The 24,824-nt window shown below is 35.3% G+C and overlaps 1 protein-coding gene across 8 annotated transcripts in view; it reads right to left on the reverse strand.

Annotated features, from left to right (window-relative positions):
* LOC114187613 overlaps window positions 1-22,220 on the reverse strand; it is a 48,141-nt gene extending 25,921 nt beyond the window's left edge. For 6 of the 8 annotated variants that reach the window (XR_003605294.1, XR_003605293.1, XM_028075906.1 and 3 more), the window contains exons 1-4: window positions 21,860-22,220; window positions 14,887-15,040; window positions 7,022-7,196; window positions 333-448 (exon numbers count right to left, since the gene is read on the reverse strand). Coding sequence is in view for 6 of the 8 variants with exons in the window: in XM_028075906.1 (XP_027931707.1) it covers window positions 333-448; window positions 7,022-7,196; window positions 14,887-15,040; window positions 21,860-22,051 (637 nt within the window). In the remaining 2 variants the exon portion in view is untranslated. Of the gene's footprint in view, window positions 1-332; window positions 449-7,021; window positions 7,197-14,886; window positions 15,041-15,960; window positions 16,262-21,859 lie in introns of all 8 variants that reach the window. The other 2 variants (XM_028075909.1, XM_028075905.1) reach the window with 2 other exon arrangements.
* Between the last annotated feature and the right edge of the window lie 2,604 nt (window positions 22,221-24,824).

Genomic DNA, 24,824 nt, shown 5'->3' on the forward strand with positions numbered 1-24,824 from the left:
TCAGTTCGGTGTTTCAAGTTTCCCATCATATTGTGTCTCATCTTTAACGAATATATCTGAATTGTATAAATAGAAAGATGACAACACATATAAGATCTCAAAATTTTGTTACTTACAATTAATATATTACAGTTAACAGCTTGCACACTGCTTTCTATACAGGAAATAACATAGCAAGAATTTAGGCTAGAAGTATGAAAGTAACACATTATACAGACAAGTAATGGAGAAAAGGTACTGAAAAATAAGTAGAAAATCAGAATTTAAAGTTTCTCTCTATTCCATATATTTAAAATATAATGTAATTGCAGAGAAGAACTGTCACATCTTACTTGCAATATCAGCAACTTTTAATTTATCATGCAAAAAGACCCTGGCCATAATTGAAGCCATAATCGGAACTGTTGAGTTCAATACAATGGCTTGAGAGAAAGGCAGGCTTTGAGAGCTGAAAAATAACACATTGTTTTATTAAAATACTTGGCAACAAATGAAATCCTCAATGACAAAAAAAAAATCAAATAAAATAGATCACAATGATATTGTTATTATAGAATTGTATATTTTTGAATGTATTGTGTGTCTAATCTAGATTACACAATATGTATTTATACTATTGAATAGAATCAACAATCCTAATTTATGAGATTATGTAATGGTTGATTCCCAAGAAATCTGTAAGAGCTGATTATAATCTAACACTTTTCTTCAAGCTGGGGCATATATGTCATATGCACCAAGCCTGTTACAAATGTACTCAATCCAAGGGCCTCTAAGGAACTTGGTAAATACATCATCCAGTTGATTGCTAGAGTTGACAAAATCAATAGTGATTTCTCCATAGAGCACCTTTTCTCCAACGTGACAATCAATTTCAATGTATTTGGTTCTTCATGGAAGACCAGATTTGATGCAATGTGAAGTGCAGCTTTAGAAATTAGCTTAGTACACTAACTGCGAAAGTGATGCTGGATCAAGTTATGGTGAGATAGATGTGTCTACCTACCAGGCGACTATATCTTTCCGGGTCTTTCAATGGCTCCCCCTAACTCGGAAGAAGCTTGATATTGGGATCCACAGGAGTATGACAAGTACAACAGTCCAGCATAGCAGTTTCAATAAGAATGTTCAGGGCACACTTACGTGATTAATGACAATTCCAGAAGCAGATTGAGCAACTTCAATGCCTAAGAAATAATTTAGAGGGCCCAAATCTTTAGTATGAAATTGTTGTGAAAGGTGCCCTTTCAGTTGTCAAATTCCAGTCTCATCAAGGAGGAGACAGAATGATCAGTCTCACACCTTGTCATGCCAAACTGTATCAAGACAGAATTGAAGTGACCAAACCAAGTATGAGGAGATTGCTTCAAACCATAGAGAGACTGTTGATGCTTACAAACAAGACGAGAGTTGCTAGAAGCAAGAAAACCAGAGAGTTGATCCATATAAACTTCTTTCTGCAATTTACCATCTAAGAATGCATTTTTAATATCTAGCAGGTAAAGAGGGGAATGATGAATAGAATTCATAGCCAGAAAGAGACGAGAAGAAGTTATTTTGGCCACGGGTGAAAAGGTGTCCCCCTAATCTAGACCCAAAATTCTTGTATCCTTTGATGATCAAGCGAGCTTTTAAACCCAACGACAAGCAACAGTTTTCTTGCCAGGAGGTAAAGGAATATATTCCCAAGTGCCATTGGAATGTAAGGCTGCCATCTCCTCTACCATTGCCTGATGCGAGCCGGGACCAACCATGGCTTCACCTATAGTATTAAGAATAGACACAGAATCCAAAGAAGAAATAAAAGAGAAATAAGATGGAGACAAACGATCATAAGTAATGGTAAAATCACAGAGAGGGTTAGGATTCCAAGAGGAACGAATACCTTTTTGTATTGCTATAGGAGGTTCAAGTGGAGGAAGCGTGGACGGAGGGGCGATTGGACCAGGAAATGATCAGTAAAGTGAGTCACAATTGGAGTTTGAACTCATTTGTGGTATTGAAGCAAAGGACCATGTTAAGAAGTGCACTTTAAACCTAACTCAACCCTACAAACCGGCTTGTAAGGTGAGATTTGCACCTACTTACATACTATAAACTTATCGTATCACTAGTCGATGTGGGACTTCCAACACCCCCACGCCGAGGTATATACATCTCAAGCATGGAACTTGACATTAATGGGTGGTCCCACAATGGCACGATAGCGGGTGGAATAATACGTCCAACAAACAAGAAATCTCGTTAGGATAGACTCTAACAATGGCTCTAATACAATATAGAATTGCATATATTCTGAATGTATTGTGTGTCTAATGCAGACCACACAATATGTATTTATACCATTGAATAGAATCAATTACAATAAAGACACATAATAGTTAGGAAACAATCATCCTAATTTACGAGATTATGTAACCATAGATTATATTCAAACATTTATAATTAAAAATATAAAGCTAATCCTATAAAAGCAAGGATATCTAGATTATATAGGCATTATTAGGAACGATTTCATTTATTCCCACCTCATATCTTTGTTATTAGAAAATATGAAATATCTTATTGTTTTGATTCCTTTTTCTTCTACATATAAAGCATCCATATTGTCTTGGGAACACACTTTTTCAACTTAATGTCATCACAGCCACAACTACGAACACCGCATTGAGAAAAAGGTGGGCGACTACAATTTCCACAAGCATAGCTGCTGCAGTCCTATGACCTTAAGGATTAGGGTTTCACATATGATTGTCAATAATTTAGCAAAGGGGGGAATGTATTTTCTAGAAATCGTTATTGGAGTTGTTTCAAACTTACTTTCAATGACAGAAATTATCAAAGCATATTCTTGCAGCAGAACTTCAAGAATAGTGTCAACACATTGACATGTATGACTAGACATCTAATTCTAGCAAGTTCATCTCCAATGCATAGGAGGCATGTGGATCACTACAAAGTTGTCTAGCACGCGTCGTGGTTTAGGCAAAGATGTTGTCTTGAATTTGTTCCCACACTTGATACGAGTGGATAGATCCAAGAACACGAGACAAGATCGACTTTGAAAGCATCAATTGAAGCCAAGTAAATAAGATTTGAACTTCACTTCCCATTCTTCATAGGCTAGGTTTATTTTTCTAGAAGCGCGGTCATCACCTCAAAGAAATTGAGGAGGAGTCACTAGGTTTACATAAAACAATGAAGTCTGTGCGACTTTCTAATAGGTTCAACTGATGCTTCCAATGAAATTAATTGGAATCATCAAGTTTTTCAACTATAGAATTGGGAAAATATTGGGAAGAGCAAGGGAGGGAATTTGAATTGGCCATTGCGCAACAATCCTTGGCTCATGACACCATATCAAAATTTTAGGAAGGAGAGAAAACAAAGAAACAATTAACAGAAAGAGAAGGATTACTATTACACTTAATGAGTCTTAGATAACCAGAACAGACAGAAAAGAAGAGAAATGAACAAAATTATTTTATTCAATGTGAAAACGAAACTGAGTCATGTACACTTAGAGTGTTTATAGGAGAATGGTTTTGTGTGTAACCACATAACTTTACAGCTGCCATAAAGAGAACTAAACAGAATACAAGGGAAAATGTACAGTTATACAAAACACATCTTATTACTCTAATAGGCAGCCTCAAACTTAAGTAGAAGATTTTTAAACAGAAAAGTGCTTCACATTAAGTTTGCTACGAAGAATAGCATGTGTAGAAGATAGGGACTTAGTCAAAACATCAGCCCACTGATCAAGAGCCGGAACATGAGAAACAGCCAATTGTTGAGACAATCTTCTCCCGGACAGCAAAGGCAGTTTCTTGGTTGAGAAAATATTTGCACCTCGTTTGGATAGTTTAGAATTGGATAACATAGGAGAAGAGATAGGATCTGCTTTTGCCATGTTGGTTTTATGAAGTAATCACGAATATATTTGGTTTGAGTCACGAGAATAGAGCCATTCGTCAAATGTTTGACCTCAAGACCAAAAAAGTAGTCTAACTGACCAAGCTATTTCAGAGAAAAGTTTGCATAGAGTTTAGCAATGATAGTGTGAATCAGACTGAGAGTTGACAGTGACAAGAATGTAATCAACATACACTAGAAGATAGATAACATCAGATCAATGATTATAAATGAACAGAGAAGTGCACAAGAGCAAGAGACAAAACCCAGTTGCTGGAGAGTAGTTTGCAGTCGTGTAAACCATTGTCTTAGGGCTTGCTTTAGGCCATAAAGAGCCTTGTTAAGCTTGCAAACTAATGATTTATCATAAGCTTCAAATCCTGGTGGTTGTTGCATGTAAAAAGTTTCATCTAAGAACCCATGGAGAAAGGCATTATTCTCATAATTTAGGGTAGAATTGTTCAATTTATTATTCTGAGAATACAACTCCTATATACAAGGCTAGAATCCTATTTTAGGAAGTATAATAGTAGCACCTAGACAATCAAATCCCTATGATTCAAGGATACCATTATACACTGCAATTATAATCTGCTAAATAAGGAAATAATAAAACACAAATCCTGACAGAATTAATACAAATAATAAAACAGATTCTAACAATTATTAACATCAAGATGGAACATTTTCCACCTATAAGAAACAGCAACAGTGAGAATAATACGTATAGTAATTGGTTTAATGACTGGAGGGAAGGTTTCATGAAAGTCAAACCCATGAATTTGATGAAACCCTTTAGCGAAAGGACACGCTTTATATTTGTTGATAGAGCCATCAACATTTTCTTTAACTCTAAACACCCATTTACATCCAATAATTTTTCTGCCAGTAGGAAGAGGAACCCGATCCCAGGTTTTCTGATTAATTAAGGCCTCATACAATGCATGGCAACTTTCCAATTCTCATCACTAAGGGCTTGTTTGACAGTTTTAGGCTCAGAACAAGAAAGCAACAGAGAAGGATGAACTCTTTTTTGATTAATAGCAGTTTTACATCTTTTTTTATCCTAAACCACCTAGGCTTCGTAGTCAAGATTAAGCAGGCCATCTAAACGATTAGACTCCATGAGGAAACGTGCAAGAACCACAGGATTAAACAAAAATCTCTGTAACTTGTGTGACTTGATGACTTGTTCAACATACTAACACTAGTTACAGTAATTGGAATCATCCAGTTTTTCCATGATCACGAAGGTGAAGCCATGAGAAGAGAGCACAAATGAAAGAAAAAAAACCCACCGTGAATTGATAGGCAGAGTGTCGAACACGAACAATTAGAACGAAAACCAGAAGCGACGATGAGAGACGAACAAATCTGTCGAATAAAGGCAAGGAAACCAGACAATCAGAACATGCAAACAAGTTCGACGAACCGAGGTGAGCAGAACCCATAGAACGAAACCTATAAACAAATCTGCAATAGATACGTAGCAATTGGACGAACACAAGCAACGAACCGCAACAAACGAACAAACTTCAAGTTGTGATTGCAAACACAAGACGAAAAGCAATCAACAAACGAACGTCAAAGAGAAGTGTGCACCAAAGAGATGCATAAGTAGAAGATAATCATGCAATCACAAGGAGGGTGAAAAAAACGCTTTGGATACCATCTTAGATAACCATAACAGAGAGAAAAGAATAGAAATGAACAAAACTATTTCATTGAATGTGAAAACTGAACAGAGTGATGTACACTTAAGAGTATTTATATGATAATTGTTTTGTGTGTAACCACAGAACTTTACAGCTTTCATAAAGAGAACTAAACAGAATACAAGGAAAAATGTACAATTCTACAAAACACATCTTATTACTGTAATACTCTAATACTCTAATAATGAGAAAGAATATACAAGTTAAGCATATACCGGCAAAAGAAGATGGTACGGATCAAACAAACTAATGGTTAAGAAACGAACTTTAAGCCTAACTCAAACGTACAAAATTGACTTGTAAGATGAGGTTTGCACCGTCATATATACTATAAATGGGCCCTATCTCTAATCGATGTGGGACTTCCAACACTAATCATAGCAGAAAAGAAAATAACTAACTAACATCCGGTTGAATAATTGAATGTTTGCATTTATATCTCTAATATTTATGGAGTTGAACATTTTACGTAAATCCTTTCTCAAAATCGGATTAGCCCGATAGACCCACTATCTTTGAAGGAATTTTTCTTGTGAACCTTCCTCTTAGGTTCACATTCACTATTTAGGCACAAAAGCCAACAAGTTTTCGACGATCAGTCTTTCCTGCGACGAACACAAGGGTGGGATCACACAACATCAATCTATCCAACCGTCCAAACACCAACATGAGCCAGCCATCCATGCACCTTCACCCGTGACCTCTATCTGGCTCCAATTGTAGCTCTAACCTACGCATGTCGTAGTGCCTAACTTGATAGTTGACTAACTATGTGTATTTTCTACTCACGGGAATTAACCCTATATTTAGTTTTCACTATTTTCACAATTATATTGATTCCTTTTCACTATTTTCACAATTATATTGATTCCTTTTTCACAATACATAAAGTATTCATGTTTCTCATAAACGCGTGGATTCATATGAACGTTCCTGTCTTTTCTAGAGTTTGAAAAAAATGAAAGGTTGGAAAGGAAGAAGCAAGTTGCACTAAACTTAATATGAAGAATATTGTCAAATTACGAATGGAAGTTTTACAAAACTTTGTTCTCACATACTTATTATTAGTTACAACATGCATGATTACGAAATGCAATTCAAATCCTTTCCCTAAAGCCTTTATCTAATGTTGTACTTCTAAGAATTAGTGCAATAACTGATCAAACCCAAGAGCTTTATAATATATATCGTGTTTGACTAACTAACAGTGAAGAAAACAATATCATCCGGTATCAAATAACATCCTAAAAGTACGTTAAAATATTCTGAAAGTATGACATTTTTACGAGTAGAAAGACAAGTAGTGAGTCCAGTAGAGAAAAAATCCGAAAAGAACAAATGAAATGCTGAAAAGAAACAAAATAGAGAGGGAAAATACTATGACCACTTACCAATATATAAAACTTGACATTGATATACATCCTGTAAGGGCCCTTAAAAGTAAAATGATTCTAACTTGGGATGTTCCAAATACTGGCTGTTCACTCCTTCTCAACCACAAATATGACAGTATCAAGGTAATTGCACATCTTGTAAAAGCAGTCTCAAATAAAGGAATTGCCTGAACTGTCAAATCAAAATTGTTATTGCAAAAATTAAAATGGGAAACACTTAAAAAGAACTGAAAAGTAAAAATGAGAACAGTAAATCTTGAAAATATATCTTAAAGTGAACTCAATAGATAAATAAAATGTATATTTTAAATTTAACTAACTATTTAAATAAATATATAAGAATAAATGATGGAATTAGAAGTATAACTAATATAGATAGTATGCCAAAATTCTTAAGATGCAAAACTATTTTGTTGAAAAAGATTTCAGGAGTCTTGGTGTTCCATCCACTGTCTGTTTGAATACCGCTTGAGTCCGTTACTAATACTTAAGATTGCAAAATCTATATATTGAGTATTAAACAGTATTCAGTATTTAACAACTGATGTATGATTCAGTGATGTAGCTCAAAAAAATATTTATTTAGTTTCAATCAAATATAGGGCAAATAAATAAATTAGTTGTTGACAGGGTTCAAAATTTATGACTGCATGACATGATGTGGCTAGAACATCTCAGCTGTTATTGCATAAGACTGTGACTGTGGGCACAGCATAACCATGCCCAGTTCAAAACAATGGACATGGGTAAATGCAGAGAGGCTGGAGTGGTTAGAGAGGGTGACCTTAGGCTAATTATTTTTTATCCCCAAGGCTTGTGCAGTGAAAACTAGTAATGATGTAATTGAATTTATGAATATTGAAGAAATTGAAATGAACAGAGGAAAAATTTAAAGTTTACCTTCTCCCTTCCCCTTCCCAAAGAAAGTATGACAAAACTTAAGAGTTTAACACCATAGAAATTCACAAGTGAATTGCTAGGTACTTTCAACAAAATACTTTTTTCATTGGTTGTTACCACTATTATGCAAATGTATCGCATGTTACTTGCATACTTGTGTGATCCTACGAATTTGAGGGACACCGCAAACTAAAGCACACAGCAGATCAGAGGAGGCACCAATCTTAGCTGGACTGCACAGTTGCTCGTGAAATCCCGGGATCATGTGAGCAAGCTAAAGGACACCGCAGATTGTGAGGACGTAATCTTAGCTGGATTGAACGGTTGCTCATGAAATCCCAGGACCATGTGCCACATAGATCAATTTCAGTTTGAGCGGCTAGAGTTCGAGAATTGAAATAGCCCAATTGTTGACTAAAAGACCCGATCCAACCCGCAAAAGAAGCACAACTTGTATGGCCCTTTTGTTCCGCTAGGCTTCCCAACCCATTCACAAATATAAAGAGAAGCAAACAACTCTTATTGGTGCACTCTAATGTTGGTGTTAAAGCTGCTGTCAAAATAAGTATTACCATCGCCATTGACAGCCATCTAAGTACTAATGCTGCAGCCGCTGATGCTAGCTTCACAGTTGACGGCCATCGCAGCATCTACACACTCTATTTTGCTTTGTATTTTCTTTTTGTTCTTGTCAAAGAGTGTTATTTGTTCTTTTTGGAGAGTACTTTTTTTTTTCTTGCTAGAGAGTGTTCTGTTTTGTTTATAATTTGAAGACTACAATTGAATTAGCGGAAGGTGATTCAGGTCCATCACTAGAAATGGAAATGCTATTGGACCAAGGACTAATTGCTGCATGGAGTATTGTGCTTTAATTGATGGGAAAGTGAGAAATGTGAACTGTACATATTGTGAGGAAGTATAAACAAGAGCAATTTATAGATCGAAACATCATGTAGCAGGAAATCTGAAAGATTTTGGGGCACGTATAGTAGTTGTTGAGGAACTTAAAAAATTGATGTTGGATGTTGTTTATCAATTACTGCAAAATTTGATTATAATGCCAACAATTCAATGGTGAATGGTGTAGATGCATGTTAAGACTAATACCCTAGATGCATGAGGTGAATGCATGAGGGGGATAACTGCTTGTATATAGGGTGATACATATGCTTGTGTGTTGGAAAGTGTATAGTTTGTGGTTATTATATATATATATATACACATATATATATATATATATATATACATATATATGTATATATATATGTGTATATATATATATGTGTATATATATATATACATATATATGTATATATATATATATATGTGTATATATATATACATATATATGTATATATATATACACACACATATATATACACACACGTAGAGAGAGAGATACTTGAAAGAATTAATATGAAAGAAAGAAGATTCTTATCCAATTGATTTATTTGATACAGTACGTCAATCTCTATATATAGAGAACTATAACCCTAAAGTAATAATTACATGAGATGTCTAAAACCTTTTAACAACTTCTACTAATACATTTAATATCCAACTAACAACAATATATACATAATATATATATATATATATATATATATATATATATATATATATATTGTTTTCAAAGTTAGCTTACACTTTTGCTTGTGGTGTTTGTGCTGTTTGCTACAATGACCATGTTGACACACGCAAGCAGCAGGTTTGGAGAATGTCCAGCAATAGCATATGCAAGAGAACCTAGCAAAGGAGATTTTGTATTCACATGTGTATTTATTTTTTTTTCATTCCTCTTCGTTAGTGTTATTAGATATCGGATAACGGAAAATATTGGATACCCAAAATTCCTTTATAAAGTTATAACCGATATCGATATCGGGTTATGGCGAAAATATAATTATAATGCAAAATAGGTGTATTTTGTGGTATGTTCTTAAGCTGTCATGATCATTGGCCGCGTGACAATAACAACAATGGTAAAGGGAGGCTGAAGAAGAATGAGAGAAAGGGTGATTATGTATCTATTAGGTTAAATTGAATTTTATTGTGCCTGACCTACTTTTTTACTGTGTTTTAAATCTTTTTTACCATGTGGTTAAACCTTTTTTACCTTGCTGCCCAGATGTGCCTATTAGGTTAAATTAGATGTTATTGGACCTTACCCAATCCATGTGTTTTAAACCCTAAAGAATAAATATATCCTAGATGTTTAGGTTTCTCTTCTCCAAGAATGTTGTGCCGTCGCAACTGAGTTTCTTCTCCCGTCGGTCCCGCTGGTCTCTCTTCATCTTCTCCTTTCTCCTCTCTGATTGTTTCCACCATCCTCGTTTCACATTTGCCGGCCGATATGCACAAAGCGGCCGCTATGGGCCGCCATCAAATTTCTGATTCACCACCACTTTATTGTCATGGTAGCTTGGAAACCCATTACTGATTTCCACCATGGCGCTACTATGGCCGAAATTTGATAACACTGCTCTTCATACATTTTAATGTATAATATATGTATGAACCTTTTATGAATCTAAAAGGAACAAAAATATTGGTTTACATGTGTATGATAAAATTTCTATACTTGCGATACCCAAAATTTAACTAATCATATGATACACCTAGTATCGCTTAACTAGATGCGTCTAATGAGCTATAATTCAATAGACAAGTTTACTAGTGTTAGAATATAATCAGCGGTTACAGATTTCTAGGAAATCAACCGTTACATCATCTCGTAAATTAGGGTGATTGATTCCATATTATTATGAGCCTTTATTGTAATTGATTCTATTCAATAGTATAAATAAATATGGTGTGCTTTGCATTATACACACAATATATTAAGAACATATACAATTCTATATAATATCAAAAGTTTAAGGTTTCGATCTTAAATTTTTATTTTTTCGGGTGAACTATACCCGCAGCCAATGTGCACCGCTTTGTTGTCATCGAGCTTCTTTTTCCTTCGATGCCCACTGCGATCCAGACCATCTCCCTCCGACGATCACCGCCGCACTCTGTTTATTGATTCGATCAATTGCTGCATGCGCCCTCACGCACAGTTTCTTCCTGGCGCGTCAGTCTCGCGCACCTGTCTCTGCTTGCGTTTTTCTCTCTGTTCCGGCATGACCCATTTGCATGCTCACCCTCTATCTCCTTCCTCACACCAGGCCCCCTCTTTTAGCCCATTTCAGGTACTTGTCTCATGGCTTCCAAAAGCTCACTCAAGTCGTTGTGGATATCGTGATAAACGCCCTCGTTGCAATTTTTGTTTATGGTATGGCCATACTGCAGCACGATGTCATACAAAGGAAGGACAACAACACAAGACAACTAATATTCCTCAAGTCAATCCTCCAAAACCATTAGATAAGGTTTCAATTTCAATTGATGCCTACAATGAGTTTCTCCAATACAAGGCAGCATTGAAGCCTACACAACCTATCGCCATCGTTGGTCAGTCTGGTAATCTTGTAGCCTGTATTTCTAAATTCTCCTCCCTTGGACCTTGAATTCTTGACTCTGGTGCCTTTGATCATATGTCTGGTAGCAAATCCTTTTTCTCTCAACTCTCTTATTTGGATTCTTTACCCTCTGTTACCGTGGCAAGTAGCTCTCAAAGTTCATGGCATTGGTCAAACACACCCTTCTTCCAATCTTACCCTAGATTCTATGCTTTATATTCTCGATTATCCTTCTAATTTAATCTCCATAAGCAAGCTCACTCGCACCCAAAATTACTCTGTTCCTTTTGCTAATAATTTGGTTCTTGTTCAGGATCGACGTACCGGACAGACGATTGAACCAAGACATGAGTCTCAAGGATTATACTATTTCTCACAATCGGTTCCTTGTATCTCCACTATGTCTCAAGCTCTTGAACATCAACGCTTAGGTCATCCTAATCCTACCAAAATGCGTGTCATGCTTCCCAGTCTTTCACACAGTTCGTATTTTCAATGTGAGTCTTGTCAGTTAGTAAAACACACTCGTCATACCTATGGTACTCGTGTTAATAAAAGTGCTTTGTCACCTTTTGCCTTAGTTCACTTTGATATTTGGGGTCCTGATAATGTTTGTTATACTTTGGGTTTCTATTACTTCATTACTTTCATTGACGATTTCTTCCGATGTACTTGGGTATTCTTGATGAAAAATTGTTCTGATGTTTTTTCTATATTTCAAGGTTTCTCGACTGAAATTCAAAATCAATTTGGCCCATCACATCTATGAAAATTTTACGCACAGATAATGCCCGTGAATATATTTCTTCCCAATTTCAGTCTTTTTTTAGTTCACAGGGTATCCTCCATCAAACATCTTGCTCTCACACACCACAATAGAATGGTGCCGCCAAAAGAAAGAATTGATACTTGGTTGAAATTGTCCGTACTCTTCTTCACCACAATATTCCTCTTCGATTCAGGGGAGATGCCTTTCTAACAGCATCTTATTTGATCAACAGCATGCCTTCCTTTGTCCTTAATAATCAGGTTCCTCACACTCTCTTATATCCAACACAAGATCTTTACTCCATTCCTCTTCGTGTCTTTGGTTGCACTTGTTTCATCCATGACCTTAGTCCAAGTAAAGATAAACTTTCTTCCAACATTGGCCTCTTCATCAGCTAGATATTAAAAATGCATTCTTACATGGTGAATTGCAGGAAGAAGTTTATATGGAGCAATCCCCTGGTTTTCTTGCTCCCAGTGATTCTCGTCTTATTTGTAAGCTTCAACGGTCTCTCTATGGTTTGAAGCAATCTCCTCGGACTTGGTTTGGTCGTTTCAGTTCTGTCTTAATTCAGTTTGGCATGACCAGGTGTGAGATTGATCACTATGTCTTCTACTTTTGTTCCTCTTTTGGCAAATGCATTTACCTTGTTTATGTTGATGACATTGTCATCATGGGTGATGATAAGCCTAGAATTCAACAACTCAAAGAGCACCTTTCACAACAATTTCGTACTAAAGATTTGGGCCCTCTCAAATATTTCTTTGGCATTGAAGTTCCTAAATCTGCTTCTAGAATTGTCATTAATCAACATAACTATGCCCTGGACATTCTTACTAAAACGGCTATGCTTGATTGTCATCCTTGTAATACTCCTTTGGATCCCAATATCAAGCTTCTTGCGGGTCATGAGGAGCCATTGAAAGACTCGGAAAGATATCGTCACCTAGTAGGCAGACTTAACTATCTCAACATCATCAAACCCGACACAACTTTCGCGGTTAGTGTGGTAAGCCAATTTCTAAATGCTCCTTGTGATAGCCATTGGGATGCTGTGACACGTATTCCTCGATACATAAAAGGGCTCCAGGACAAGGATTATTATATGAAGACAAAGGCAGTACCAAGATCACTTGTTACTCTGATGCGGATTGGGCAAGATCACCATCAGATAGAAGATCCACTTCTGGATACTGTGTTCTTATCGGAGGTAACCTTATCTCATGGAGGAGCAAGAAGCAAAATATAGTTGGGAGATCTAGTGCAGAAACAGAATATCATGTTATGGCAGCAGCCACTTGTGAGCTTACGTGGCTTAGGCAACTACTACTACAACTAAAAATAGGGGACATCCATGAAACAAAGCTTATTTGTGACAATCAAGCTACACTTCACATTGCATCAAACCTGGTCTTCCATGAAAGAACTAAAGACATTGGAATTGATTCTCACTTTGTTAGAGAAAATGTGCTCTCTGGAGAAATCACTACTGATTTTGTCAACTCTAGCAATCAGCTGGCTGACGTATTCACCAAGTCCCTTAAAGGCCGTTGGATTGAGTACATTTGTAACAAGCTTGGTGCATATGACATATATGCTCTAGCTTGAGGGGGAGTGTTAGAATATAATCAGCGGTTACAGATTTATAAGAAATCAACCGTTACATAATCTCGTAAATTAGAATGATTGATTCCATACTATTATATGCCTTTATTATAATTGATTATACTCAATAGTATAAATACAAATTGTGTGCTCTACATTATACACATAATACATTCAGAACATATACAATTTTATAGCTAGGTTATGCTTCCTCAAACGTAGTGCATGGTATGCATTATAAGGGTAATGTGACACCTAGTGTTGGGGCGTTATAGAAGCCATCTCAGAGAAGTGACCAACCCAAAGAACAAATAACAGAAACCCTAAAATTCTGATATAGCACATGTCACAACACAAAGGTGCACCGAAACAGAAAAATGAAGTCAAAACAGGAGATAAAAGTGTTTGTCGAGTCAAACGAAGGTGTTGCTGACAGGTTGTGATGACGAGGAACATGGCACGTGGAGGACACGTTCCACAAGCATGAAGCACGTAGATTGACACATGACAACACATGGAAGATTGGCAGGTTGCGCGACCACCACGATTAGGTTGCACTCCTCAAGGCACACCTAACCCTAATTCTTTTTATCAAAATGATAGCAGACAAAAGTGGAGATGATGACGACAGTAGCAGGATTGAACAAATAGGATGGATAGAGAAACCACATATATCTTGCCCTATTGTGTTTCTTATTAATGTAAATATATGGGACACAAAAGGAGGCAAGACACTTTCCTATTGGGTACACACAAAAGGAAATGTCAATAAAACTACTTTACATTTCAACAAGCCATTGGACGATATACTACAAGACCAAAAGAGTCTTACTAGTGTTGAAGAATACAAGAAGTGTTGGACAATGTACATGCAACCAACAACTTACATATGTTAGATGAAGCACATGCATCAGATGAAGACCAAGCATTAGACTTAAACTGTGTAGAATAGACAAAAAATAGTATGATAAAACTTAAAAGTTAAACACCAAGGAAATTCACGGTCAGAATTGCTAGCTACTTTCAACTAAATACTTTTTCCAGTGGTTGTTCCCTTATTTTGCAAATGCATAATGTCAAGCAGAACCTACAACATACCGTGCAAAACAGCAGAACATTACCAGAAAATATATTTGTAAGAACCCCCATGAGAAAGTAGATGGTAGATGAGAAAGCCATACAAAGTAAACCAGAGTATCTGGACCCATTCCACACCCACAATATAAAATTTGTGAAAGGAGATGTCTCGGACTCAAGTAATCTTGTCACCTCATCCTGCAATAAAATATAAGGCAAAGAAATTAACTCTACTTCATTGTTCACTTTGGTTCTATTATCTTTTTTTTTTTTCTCTTTTTAAGAGGAACACAACAAACCAACTTTCCCTTAGCCTATAATAATAAATACAAACCTACACAAGAATCCAGTATAGACAAAATTTGTTTCAAAGAAAATTTGTTGTTTACTCAGCCACAAATGTAAAAGCCCCCATCCATTACATTTCAGTGTTGTCTTACTCAATTTATTGTGCTTTTAGACACATACTAAAAGGTACAAAGCCAGTACTTACGATTGAATTTTATTATAGGTTTCTAGTTCAAAGCAAATTATAAGTACAACACATCAATATCTATGATATTTACCGTTATATTATAGAAATAAGGCACAAATCTAATGTAGTCACGAGTATTTGCAGTTTACTCAGCCACAGATATAAAACCCCCCATCCATTACATATCAGTCCTATCTTACTCAATTTATTGTTCTTTTAGACATATATACTAAGGTATAAAGCCAGTACTAGGGATTGAATTTTATTATAGGTTTCTGATTCAAAGCAAATTATAAGTACAACACATCAATATACCAAAATTTTATAGTATCTATAATATAAGGTGCAAATGTTTCATAATCAAGTGTATTTCGATTATACATGTATAACTAAGAACATTTTTATCTATTCCTATATAATACCTTTATTATTAAAGGATACCACATCTCCTCTATTTATTGTATTGGTTTTGTTTTCTCAATATAAATAATGTACTTGTGTTATTTCAAAATACACAGTTTTAGCTTAATGTCTTTCTATTTCTTATAGTTTAACATGGTATGTAGAGTCTTTTTCAAAACCATGTTTGCCCAAGTTTTTGTGTAACTTCTATGCTCCAACAAGCACAAAGTTGGGATCATACCGAGCTAATCTATCCAACCGTGCAAACAGAGCCCATTCACATGCACTAATGTCATGTTTCTCGCAGCTTTGCAGCTCCCACTAGAGCATGTGCGAGTACCCGACAAGTCGCCTCCTCCATGTGACCCTATCCTTTTGGTAGCGACTCCTAAGGAGTTTGTTTGGTGATTCAATCAAATTGTTTGCTTTACATGATCTTAATGATCTCCTTCCACCATCTACAGATATAAAGGAACTTGAGAACCATGATCAAATTTTGAGATCACCAATAGACCTTCCCATGACTTCTATATTTTTGCAGTCTTCATATTCCTCAAAAACAAAGACAGAGACACATACTTTGTTAGCAAGGGACAATACTACATTTGCATCACAAAGTAATAGTTTTGGATGTTTACACGTGGGTAATTCTAAAAAACACCCAAAATGCAAGCATTGTCACCACATTAGACATACCATTGATAAATGTTGGAAGTTTAATGCAAAACCCCTCGTTCACTCAATATTGCCTAGATTTCTAGTATTGAGTCACATGTTACTCCTATATAACCATTTTATTAGCCTCATGACTTCGACGACCATTCTTATTCTTTTCTCTTCCCTCTCATTTATTGCATATGTACAATCAATGTCACTATAAATAAGTATACCTAAGAGAGTGGAATTAAGCTTTCTGATACAATTTATTTTCCTTTCTATTTATCTCAATTTGGTATCAAAGCAAGTTGATCCTGCTTTATCTGTTTGGCAAAAAGAACTATCTAGTCAGCATAAGTCGTCATTTGCGATGCAATTTTGTTCATTGAAGTTATAGTTTGGAGCGTCTCGAGGAGCTTGATCCAACCACACCTCATGCGCCGCATTCCCAGGGTTGAATATCAACTAGACCATACCGATTCAACTCCTTGGCTCCTTCTAAGCATGTTTCCATCCTTGTTTCTACCTTCTAGTACTATTTGATGTGAAGGTCAAGGGTTCTCCACGGCTTCTCTCTCTTGTAGACCTACTTTTCCTTTCAAGAGATTGTTTGCCTCTACCATATTTCAACATGTCTTCTAGGACTTCCACCCCAATTTTTATGACTCCTACAATAACTGCTATGAAACTAAATGGAAAAATTACTTGTCTTAGTCTGGTTTAGTTGAACTTACATTTCTTGACCAAGGTTTCCATGATCATCTAGAACACAAATGTAAAGTACCATCAAATCAAGTTCATAGTAGAAGAAAATTGATTTTTAGCTATGTGCTATATCGTGGGAATCAATAAAACCCCAATATTACGTCTTTTGATGTTAAAGCTCAATCAGAAGAATTCAAGATGTTCTTACAAGTTAGTTTATTACTTGAGATCATAAAAAATTAAATTAGTTTTATATGGCTATGATTCTCTATTCAATGAATCTAGATTTTGATAATGTTAGAGATCAAATTTTAACTAGCAAAGAAGCTCCTTCTATGAAAGCTTAACAACTCAGCCCCTTGATGTTCTAGCTCTTAGAGTAGAAATATTCAAGAATTTGTTGCATCTTCTACTATGGTACCTACTCATCGAAGAAGACATCCCTAATGCACATATTGCAAAATAATGGGTCATACCCAATAGAATTGCCACTCTTTGCATGGCTTTCCTAACAAGATAGCAAATATCTCCAAATATAAAGTTGTTGATCCAAAGTTCTCGAGTGAAGAATATCAGGAATGTTTGATATTATCAACACAAAGAGCTAGAATATTTCTAGTAATACCCATTTTCACTCTTCTCTCTCCTTTACTAAAACCCCTTATTTCATACTAATAGCCAACAGATCTAAAGTAGCCTCTCGAGGAAATGGTCCCTCTCAAAATTGAAACCAAATTTACCAAAACCCCTTTTAAAATGAAGCAATTTTGTCCCTCTCAAAATTGAAACCAAATTCAATTTTTTGATTAAATTTGTTTTTGGTCCCTTAACTTTCAATGAAAATTGAAATTTGTCCATCTTTGAAACTTTGACCAACTTTAGTCCCCGAACTTTAAAAATATATGAATTTAGTCCTTATGACTAAATTTTGTTAAATTTATTTGACATTTCAAACATTTCGTGATTGTATTTGAGTTTTTTACACCATTTCACACATTTTCGCTTCAATGTTAACTCACATACTATCATGAAATACGTCTAAAATGTCAAATAAACTTAATAGAATTTGGTTAAAATGAGTAAATTCACGTATTTCTAAAGTTGGGGATTCAATTGGGTTAAAGTTTCGAAGAGGGACTAATTCCAATTTTCACTGAAAGTTAAGGGACTAAAAACATATTTAACCCTTAATTTTTATATAAATGTTATAAAGATGTTTTTATTAAAACTCAAATTTTTATTAAATAATTTTGGTTTAGGGATACAATTAGTTTGAAATTTTAACATCCAATCAGTGTTATCGATATCGGATAACGGATTATATCGGTGACCCCAAAAACCTTTATAAAGTTATAACGGAAATCATAACGAGTTATGGCGGAAATAATGCGGTAAAGAAAATATAATACCCCACATATAATTTAAATACAAAAATAATGATATTGAAGTATTATGATCATTGGCAATTATTTTTGTTGAAAAATTGGTATGTTTTTTTTTGCAAAATAGTTATAGTGAAAATAGAGAAGTAAAAAAAATATTGAAAAAAGAAAAAGAATTTAGGTGGCCAGTGGAGGCAGCTGTTGGCGGTGTTTGGTGGTGGCCAATGGTGGCCAGTGGCGGCAGTTGTTGGCGATGTTTGGTGGTGGCAGCGGCTGGCAATGGGGGCAGCAGCGACTGGCAATGGTGGCTGACAATTACAAGAGTTAATACTTGATGTTGGAAAGTAATGTTGAGAAGGGAAAGGTTAAAAGGAGATTTACTTTTGTAGTAACTTTGGGTAAAAGAATGTGTTTAAGTTAAGAGAATTTTACTGCTGCAGTAACTCAGGGTAAAAAATTTAGGGTAAAAAAACAAAAGTGGAAGAGTAGGTAAGATTAATTAAATAAATTTTTACAGGACCTGGCCCATTTTTTAAAGCCTCAGAATCCCAATGCAATTAGGGTTCAATGTATCCTTCTTTCTCTCACTTTCTCCCACGCCCTCCTTTCTTCCACTTTCTCCCGCGCCGCCGCTGCTACACTTCCATCTACCATTTCTTCTCTTTTTGTTCAAGTTCCTTGCTTTTTCCTTTTTTCAACCCGATTTTTACGCCATGACCGTTCCGCCACCGCCACCCGCCATGTCTAAAGCGGCCGCCATGGACCGCCACGGGAAATCCGATTCGCCTCCGCCTTATTGTGGCGACAAGTCGGGAAACAGCTACCGGTTTCCGTCGTGGCACCGCCATGGCCAAAATTCAATAACACTGCTTCCAATTTTTTAAAAATTGAGACTGAATTGAACAAAAATAATAAAAATAGGAACCAAATTGAATATAAAACATTGACTTTGACACATGGTCCGCTGCTAGGTTGACACGCAGTGACACGTGGACATTTTTTCAAAATTTAAAAGAATATTAAAAAACTTTGAAAAAAATAAAAAACACGAAGTGACATGTGACAGTCATTGTTCATTACCATTAAACGGAGTTAGCAAAAAAGGACCAAAATGAACAAAATTGACAAAAATTAGGACCAAATTGAAAAAAACAATATTAAGACTGAATTGACAAAATTGAACAAAAATAGGGGACCAAATGTGTAATTTAACCAAAAATCAATTTCACAAAGTAATCAAATTTGAAAAAAGAGAAAATATTCTTGCAATTTGCGACGAGAGACAATGATAGCTATTGGCGGCAGTGTTGGTAAGTAGTGAGGTCAGGGAAAAGGATAGTTAGGCTGAAGAAGAATAGAGGTGCAGGAATTAGGTTTGGGGTATTAGGTTGAGTAAATTTTTATTAGGCCTGGCCTAACTTTTAAAAATGTATCATTTGGATTTTAAACCCAATAGAAGACAAAAATAAGACAGCAGTTATGCAATTCAGTCTTCTTCTCCTTGCCTTGCGTCGCTACCCTTCATGAATAGGGTTTCTTTTGCCCTTTCTTCTCCAAATTGTTGCCTTTCTTTCTTCTCCACGCCACTGCCCTGACTTTTCCATCATATCCATTTTGCGCCCGCCAATCGTTCTGCAAAAAGTGATTGCTATTGGACATCACGAGAAAGCTACATCGCCACCGCCTTGTTAAGGCGGTAGATTGCAAAACTGCCACTGGTTTCCGCCATGGCACCACCATAGCCAAGTTTTGATAACACTGATACTAATGTCATTATAAATATGAGTACCTGAAAGAGGGGAACTAACCTCTCTAATACATTTTCTTTTCCTTTTCATTTATCTCAAGTGACTTTAACAAATGGTGCGAGACTCACCAATATACTAGTAACATTGTTTTAGTTGCACACAGTCATAGTTCATCTAGTTGCCATTTTCTTTTATTACTATTGCAATTGATCATATTTGGTAAACATCCTCTTCTCTCTTGCTTTACTAATACTAACAATTTGCCTTCTATCATTGTTGTCAATGGTTCAAAAATACAAGCTTGCGACAATGGCACTACCCAACCCCTCTCATCTCTTACAATTGACTCTATTCTTTATGTACCTAACTACCCCTTTAATTTACATTTGTGTCACCTGATTGACCTAAATTCCATGACAATATCTTCACATTCACTAAAAATAATGCTACCTTGAAGGAATGGATATCTTGTAGGATGATTGGTGTCAGATGTGAGTAATGTGGCTTTACTATATATCTCCATCATAGTTATATGTACATTTGTGGTCTCTCCAATGACGATTCATGCACAATTAGAACATCCAGAGTTGACTAATTTGAAAAAGATGGTGTGAAGTTTAAAACATTTGTCTAGTTTGAATTTAAATCATATTAGTTAGAAAAACATATTCGTCGGACTTTTCCAAAGTCTTACTAAACGGGTCTCATTTATCTATGTTCACTTTGATATATTTGGGAACCTTCTTTCACTGTTACTCTTAGCGGTTTTATATATTTTATTACCTTTATTGACACCTATTCTAGATGTACTACAATTTGATTAATGAAAGATCGACCAGAAGCATTTTCAATCTTTAAAACTTTTCTAATGAAATTAAAACACAATTTGCAAAAGTGATTTGAGTGTTTTCCTCTATTTATTATATTGATCCTGTTTCCTCTATATAAACAAAGCACCTATACATTCTCAAAAAAACAGTTTAGTGCAATGTCTCTATTAATTATAATTTCAATTTTATTATAGATTTATGGTTCAAAGATAATTGTAAGTGTGACAACACATCAATGTACCAAAATATTTACAATTTTGAAACATATCCGTAATGTAATATGTAACCAAATAAAGAGTTCACTATAAACACGAAATAGTAGCACCATTATGTGCAGGACTACAGTACAAACACATGTACACCTCGAGTAGGATTTTAATAAACAAATAACTAATTACAAACTACATATATTTCGTTGCAATTTCAGTGTTCATCTTCGTCACTCCGCTATTCACCCTGTCATGTGCAAGATGCACTTTAGGACCCAACCGATTACATAAAAATGTAACATAACACTCATATATTCAAACCCAAGACCCTTAAAAACTTATGTATGTATTCCTACATGACCTAAAACACCTGTATATTAAATACCCATCCAAAAAAATCTAGATAGCAATCTACATAATGATCCCCGATCCAAATCATCACTAAGCCAACTCCAAATCATCACTAACATAAAACTCAAATTGAGGAATCCCTACGTAATGCATCCCATTCACAGAATTTTGTTCTAATTATAAGCAAATGTCAATTTTATCACAAGTTATATGAGAAATAAAAGAGGAGGCAAAAGAAAAGAAAAGAAAAGAAAGTACTCTGGGTTTTGTGCGAGGGTAAGAAGCAGTGAAGATGTTGATCTTGGGTCTTTCCTGGAAGAGAAGAGGGGCAATTTGTTCTTTGTCCTCGGAATCGGCTTCAGCGTCAGAAGAAGGTGCTGATGCATCGCGCACGATGAGCTCAACCACGTGATCTGATGCGTCTTTGGATTCAGAGGATGCCGTTGCCATTCGCGCATTCAGATTTCAAGCAGACAAATATAAAATCCTCCAAGCCAATCGAAGGTTGGTGTTGCTCTTGTCAAGAAGAAGAAGAAACTTCAAACTCAAAAGCCACTATGAAAGGGACAAAGGAATAGACAATGGTTAGAGAGAGACGTCCAACGAGTGTTACTTGTTAATGTTGCGTACCCGTGCATTATACGCACGGGCTACTTTTTAATAATAAAATATATTTATTACATTAAACTATATATTTTTTGTGTAAAATTAAATAATAATATTTTTTATATTTAATATAAAAATTTATTTAAATTGTTTATTTTTATATTTTTTTTAATAAGATGTCTTTCACACAATAATAAAATTAATTTAAATAAAATAACTAAATTCAAACTAATTTTAATAATGATTTAAAATTTAATTACAATACATTTACAAATAATATTTTATAATTGATATACTATCTAAATATTTTGTTATAAACTATTTTTCAAAATATATAATTAAAATTATAAATTATTGAATGAAAAATATTTTGCTATTAAATATTTAACTCAATATTGTTTTTAAAAATACTACAACAAAAATTGTAAATAAATATTATTGTTAATTTAAAATAATAAATTTGAAGAAAACTTATTGCTTTCCATAAAAATGAATAGTGAATTTAAAATAGGATGGACACTTAAAGGAAGCAAAAGATAAATAAGCAGAATGGAAGTCTAACTTTTAAAATTTTGCTAGGGAATAATTAACAAGTATGAACTCAAATGCAGAAAAATAAAGACACTCGTAAGTGAATAATAGCCAAAATTAAATGGATGTTTTTGGTGATTAAGCAAGTACAAAAAAAAATTTCGCTAGACATTAAGATAACTAAGGTTCTCTATATGTCAAAGTGTATTTCCAATGCTCTAAGAGGGAATAGAATGTTCATTTCATATAGAAAAATACTGCACTAGAATGCAATATAATAGGCACAGAACTGAAGCAAAATCAATTGGTTAATAATGGAATTTATGACATAAGTGGACTACACATTACTCTAGACAAAACATATGGATTAGAAAATCAAAATGACACAAGATAGATGAAATATAAAAATGAATCAAGACAAAAATGAAATGTAAAAGGCACAAAAATTCACCATGGTTGAGTTCTAAGCATAATGGTTGAATGGTTCTAATGGAATAATGATAAGAACCATGCAACCAATTAGGTGAATTTTAAAGAAGAAGATTCAAGACAAGCAAGAAAAACATGGATACCACACAAAAATAAGAAGAAGTAATGAAGAAGACAAACTTAACTTTGAAGCGTGATTAACTTAAGCTCATGGTACCACATGATGAGTCCATCTTCAAGGAGAAAACCAAGACGAAACCATGCGAAATGGAAGAGACTTCCATGGAGTAGGTTGGAGGCGCAGAAGCAAAGTTGAGAGGAGAAGAGGTGGTTCGGCTATGGTGTTTGGAGGATGCTCTCAAGTGAGGTTAGGTCAATACTCAAGGAAGGAGGCTAGAGGAAGCCACTAAGGGGAGCTCTAGCCTAAGTTGATTCATAAAAGGAGAAAGGTCTAGAGTCATCTCAACAAAGTTTCTCTACTATATTCATGAATGAACTTACAAAACCCTAATCTCTCTAGTTATAGGAAAAAAGGAGAGTTATGTTGTCTATAAAATGGAGGCAAAAAGGACCTAGAATGGGGTAATTGGAGCTAAAAAGAGAGCATGAGGAAGGTGTGACTTGCCAACTAGACAAGTCACATGAAGCTTGCTCTTGGGCGTTCAAGGTGTAGCTTGGTAGCCAAGCTTTACGCAAGAAGGATCTAGAATCCTTGAAGGGGAGCGCTCTCCACAAGGCTCAAAGATAGACCCAACTCTCTTTTAGTCCAAAACACTTTAAAGACCCACAAGCCCTTCAAGGCCCAATACATGGCCCAAAGAAAACTTTATTCTATTGGGCCATAATACAAAGCCCAAAATTAAATACTAATCTAGTATTTACATAAAGAGTTCCTTAGTTAGATGTCTCTCATCAAGACGCGACCCACAACCATGACTTGTAAACATGACCTATAAATTTGACCCGTAGACTCAACTCATAATTTCAGCATTTATACTTGACCCACAAACTGGACCCTTAATCTCAACTCGTAAACCTAACCCTTAAACCTAACCCATAAACTCAACCTAAAAATTTGACCCGTAACACGAATTGTAGACCCAACCCGTAAACACAGCCCATAAATTCGATTTGTAAATGCGATCCATGAAATTGACTCATAAACTCGACCATTAAACTCAACATGTAAACTTGACATAGAAACTCGATGCATAAACACGACTCATAAACTTGAGCTATAAAATCGACCCGCAAACTCGAGTCGTACACATGAGCCATAAACTAAACTATAAACTTGACCAATAATCTCGACCTGTAAAGTTGACCTGTAGATGCGACCCGTAAAAGTGACATGTAGACGCGACCCACATACACGACTTGTATACATAACCCGTAAACTCGACGTATAAACATGCCTTGCAATTTCGGACCACAAACTTGGCTTATAGACATTAAACATAAATTTTGGGTCGTAAACTCAACTAGAAAAAGCGACAGATGTGTTCATATTAATGGCACACCCTTAGCCAAGGGTCCAATCACAAGAAGCATGGCTAAGCAAATTCAAGAAGAGTTAGCAACAACTAATCAAGATGAAGCTAAAATCCTTTTCACTTGGACCATCATAGAGCATTTTTAGACTTTGTATTAAGGGTCA

The sequence above is a fragment of the Vigna unguiculata genome, chromosome 6, assembly GCF_004118075.2.
Source record: "Vigna unguiculata cultivar IT97K-499-35 chromosome 6, ASM411807v1, whole genome shotgun sequence".
NCBI classification, from domain to species: domain Eukaryota; kingdom Viridiplantae; phylum Streptophyta; class Magnoliopsida; order Fabales; family Fabaceae; genus Vigna; species Vigna unguiculata.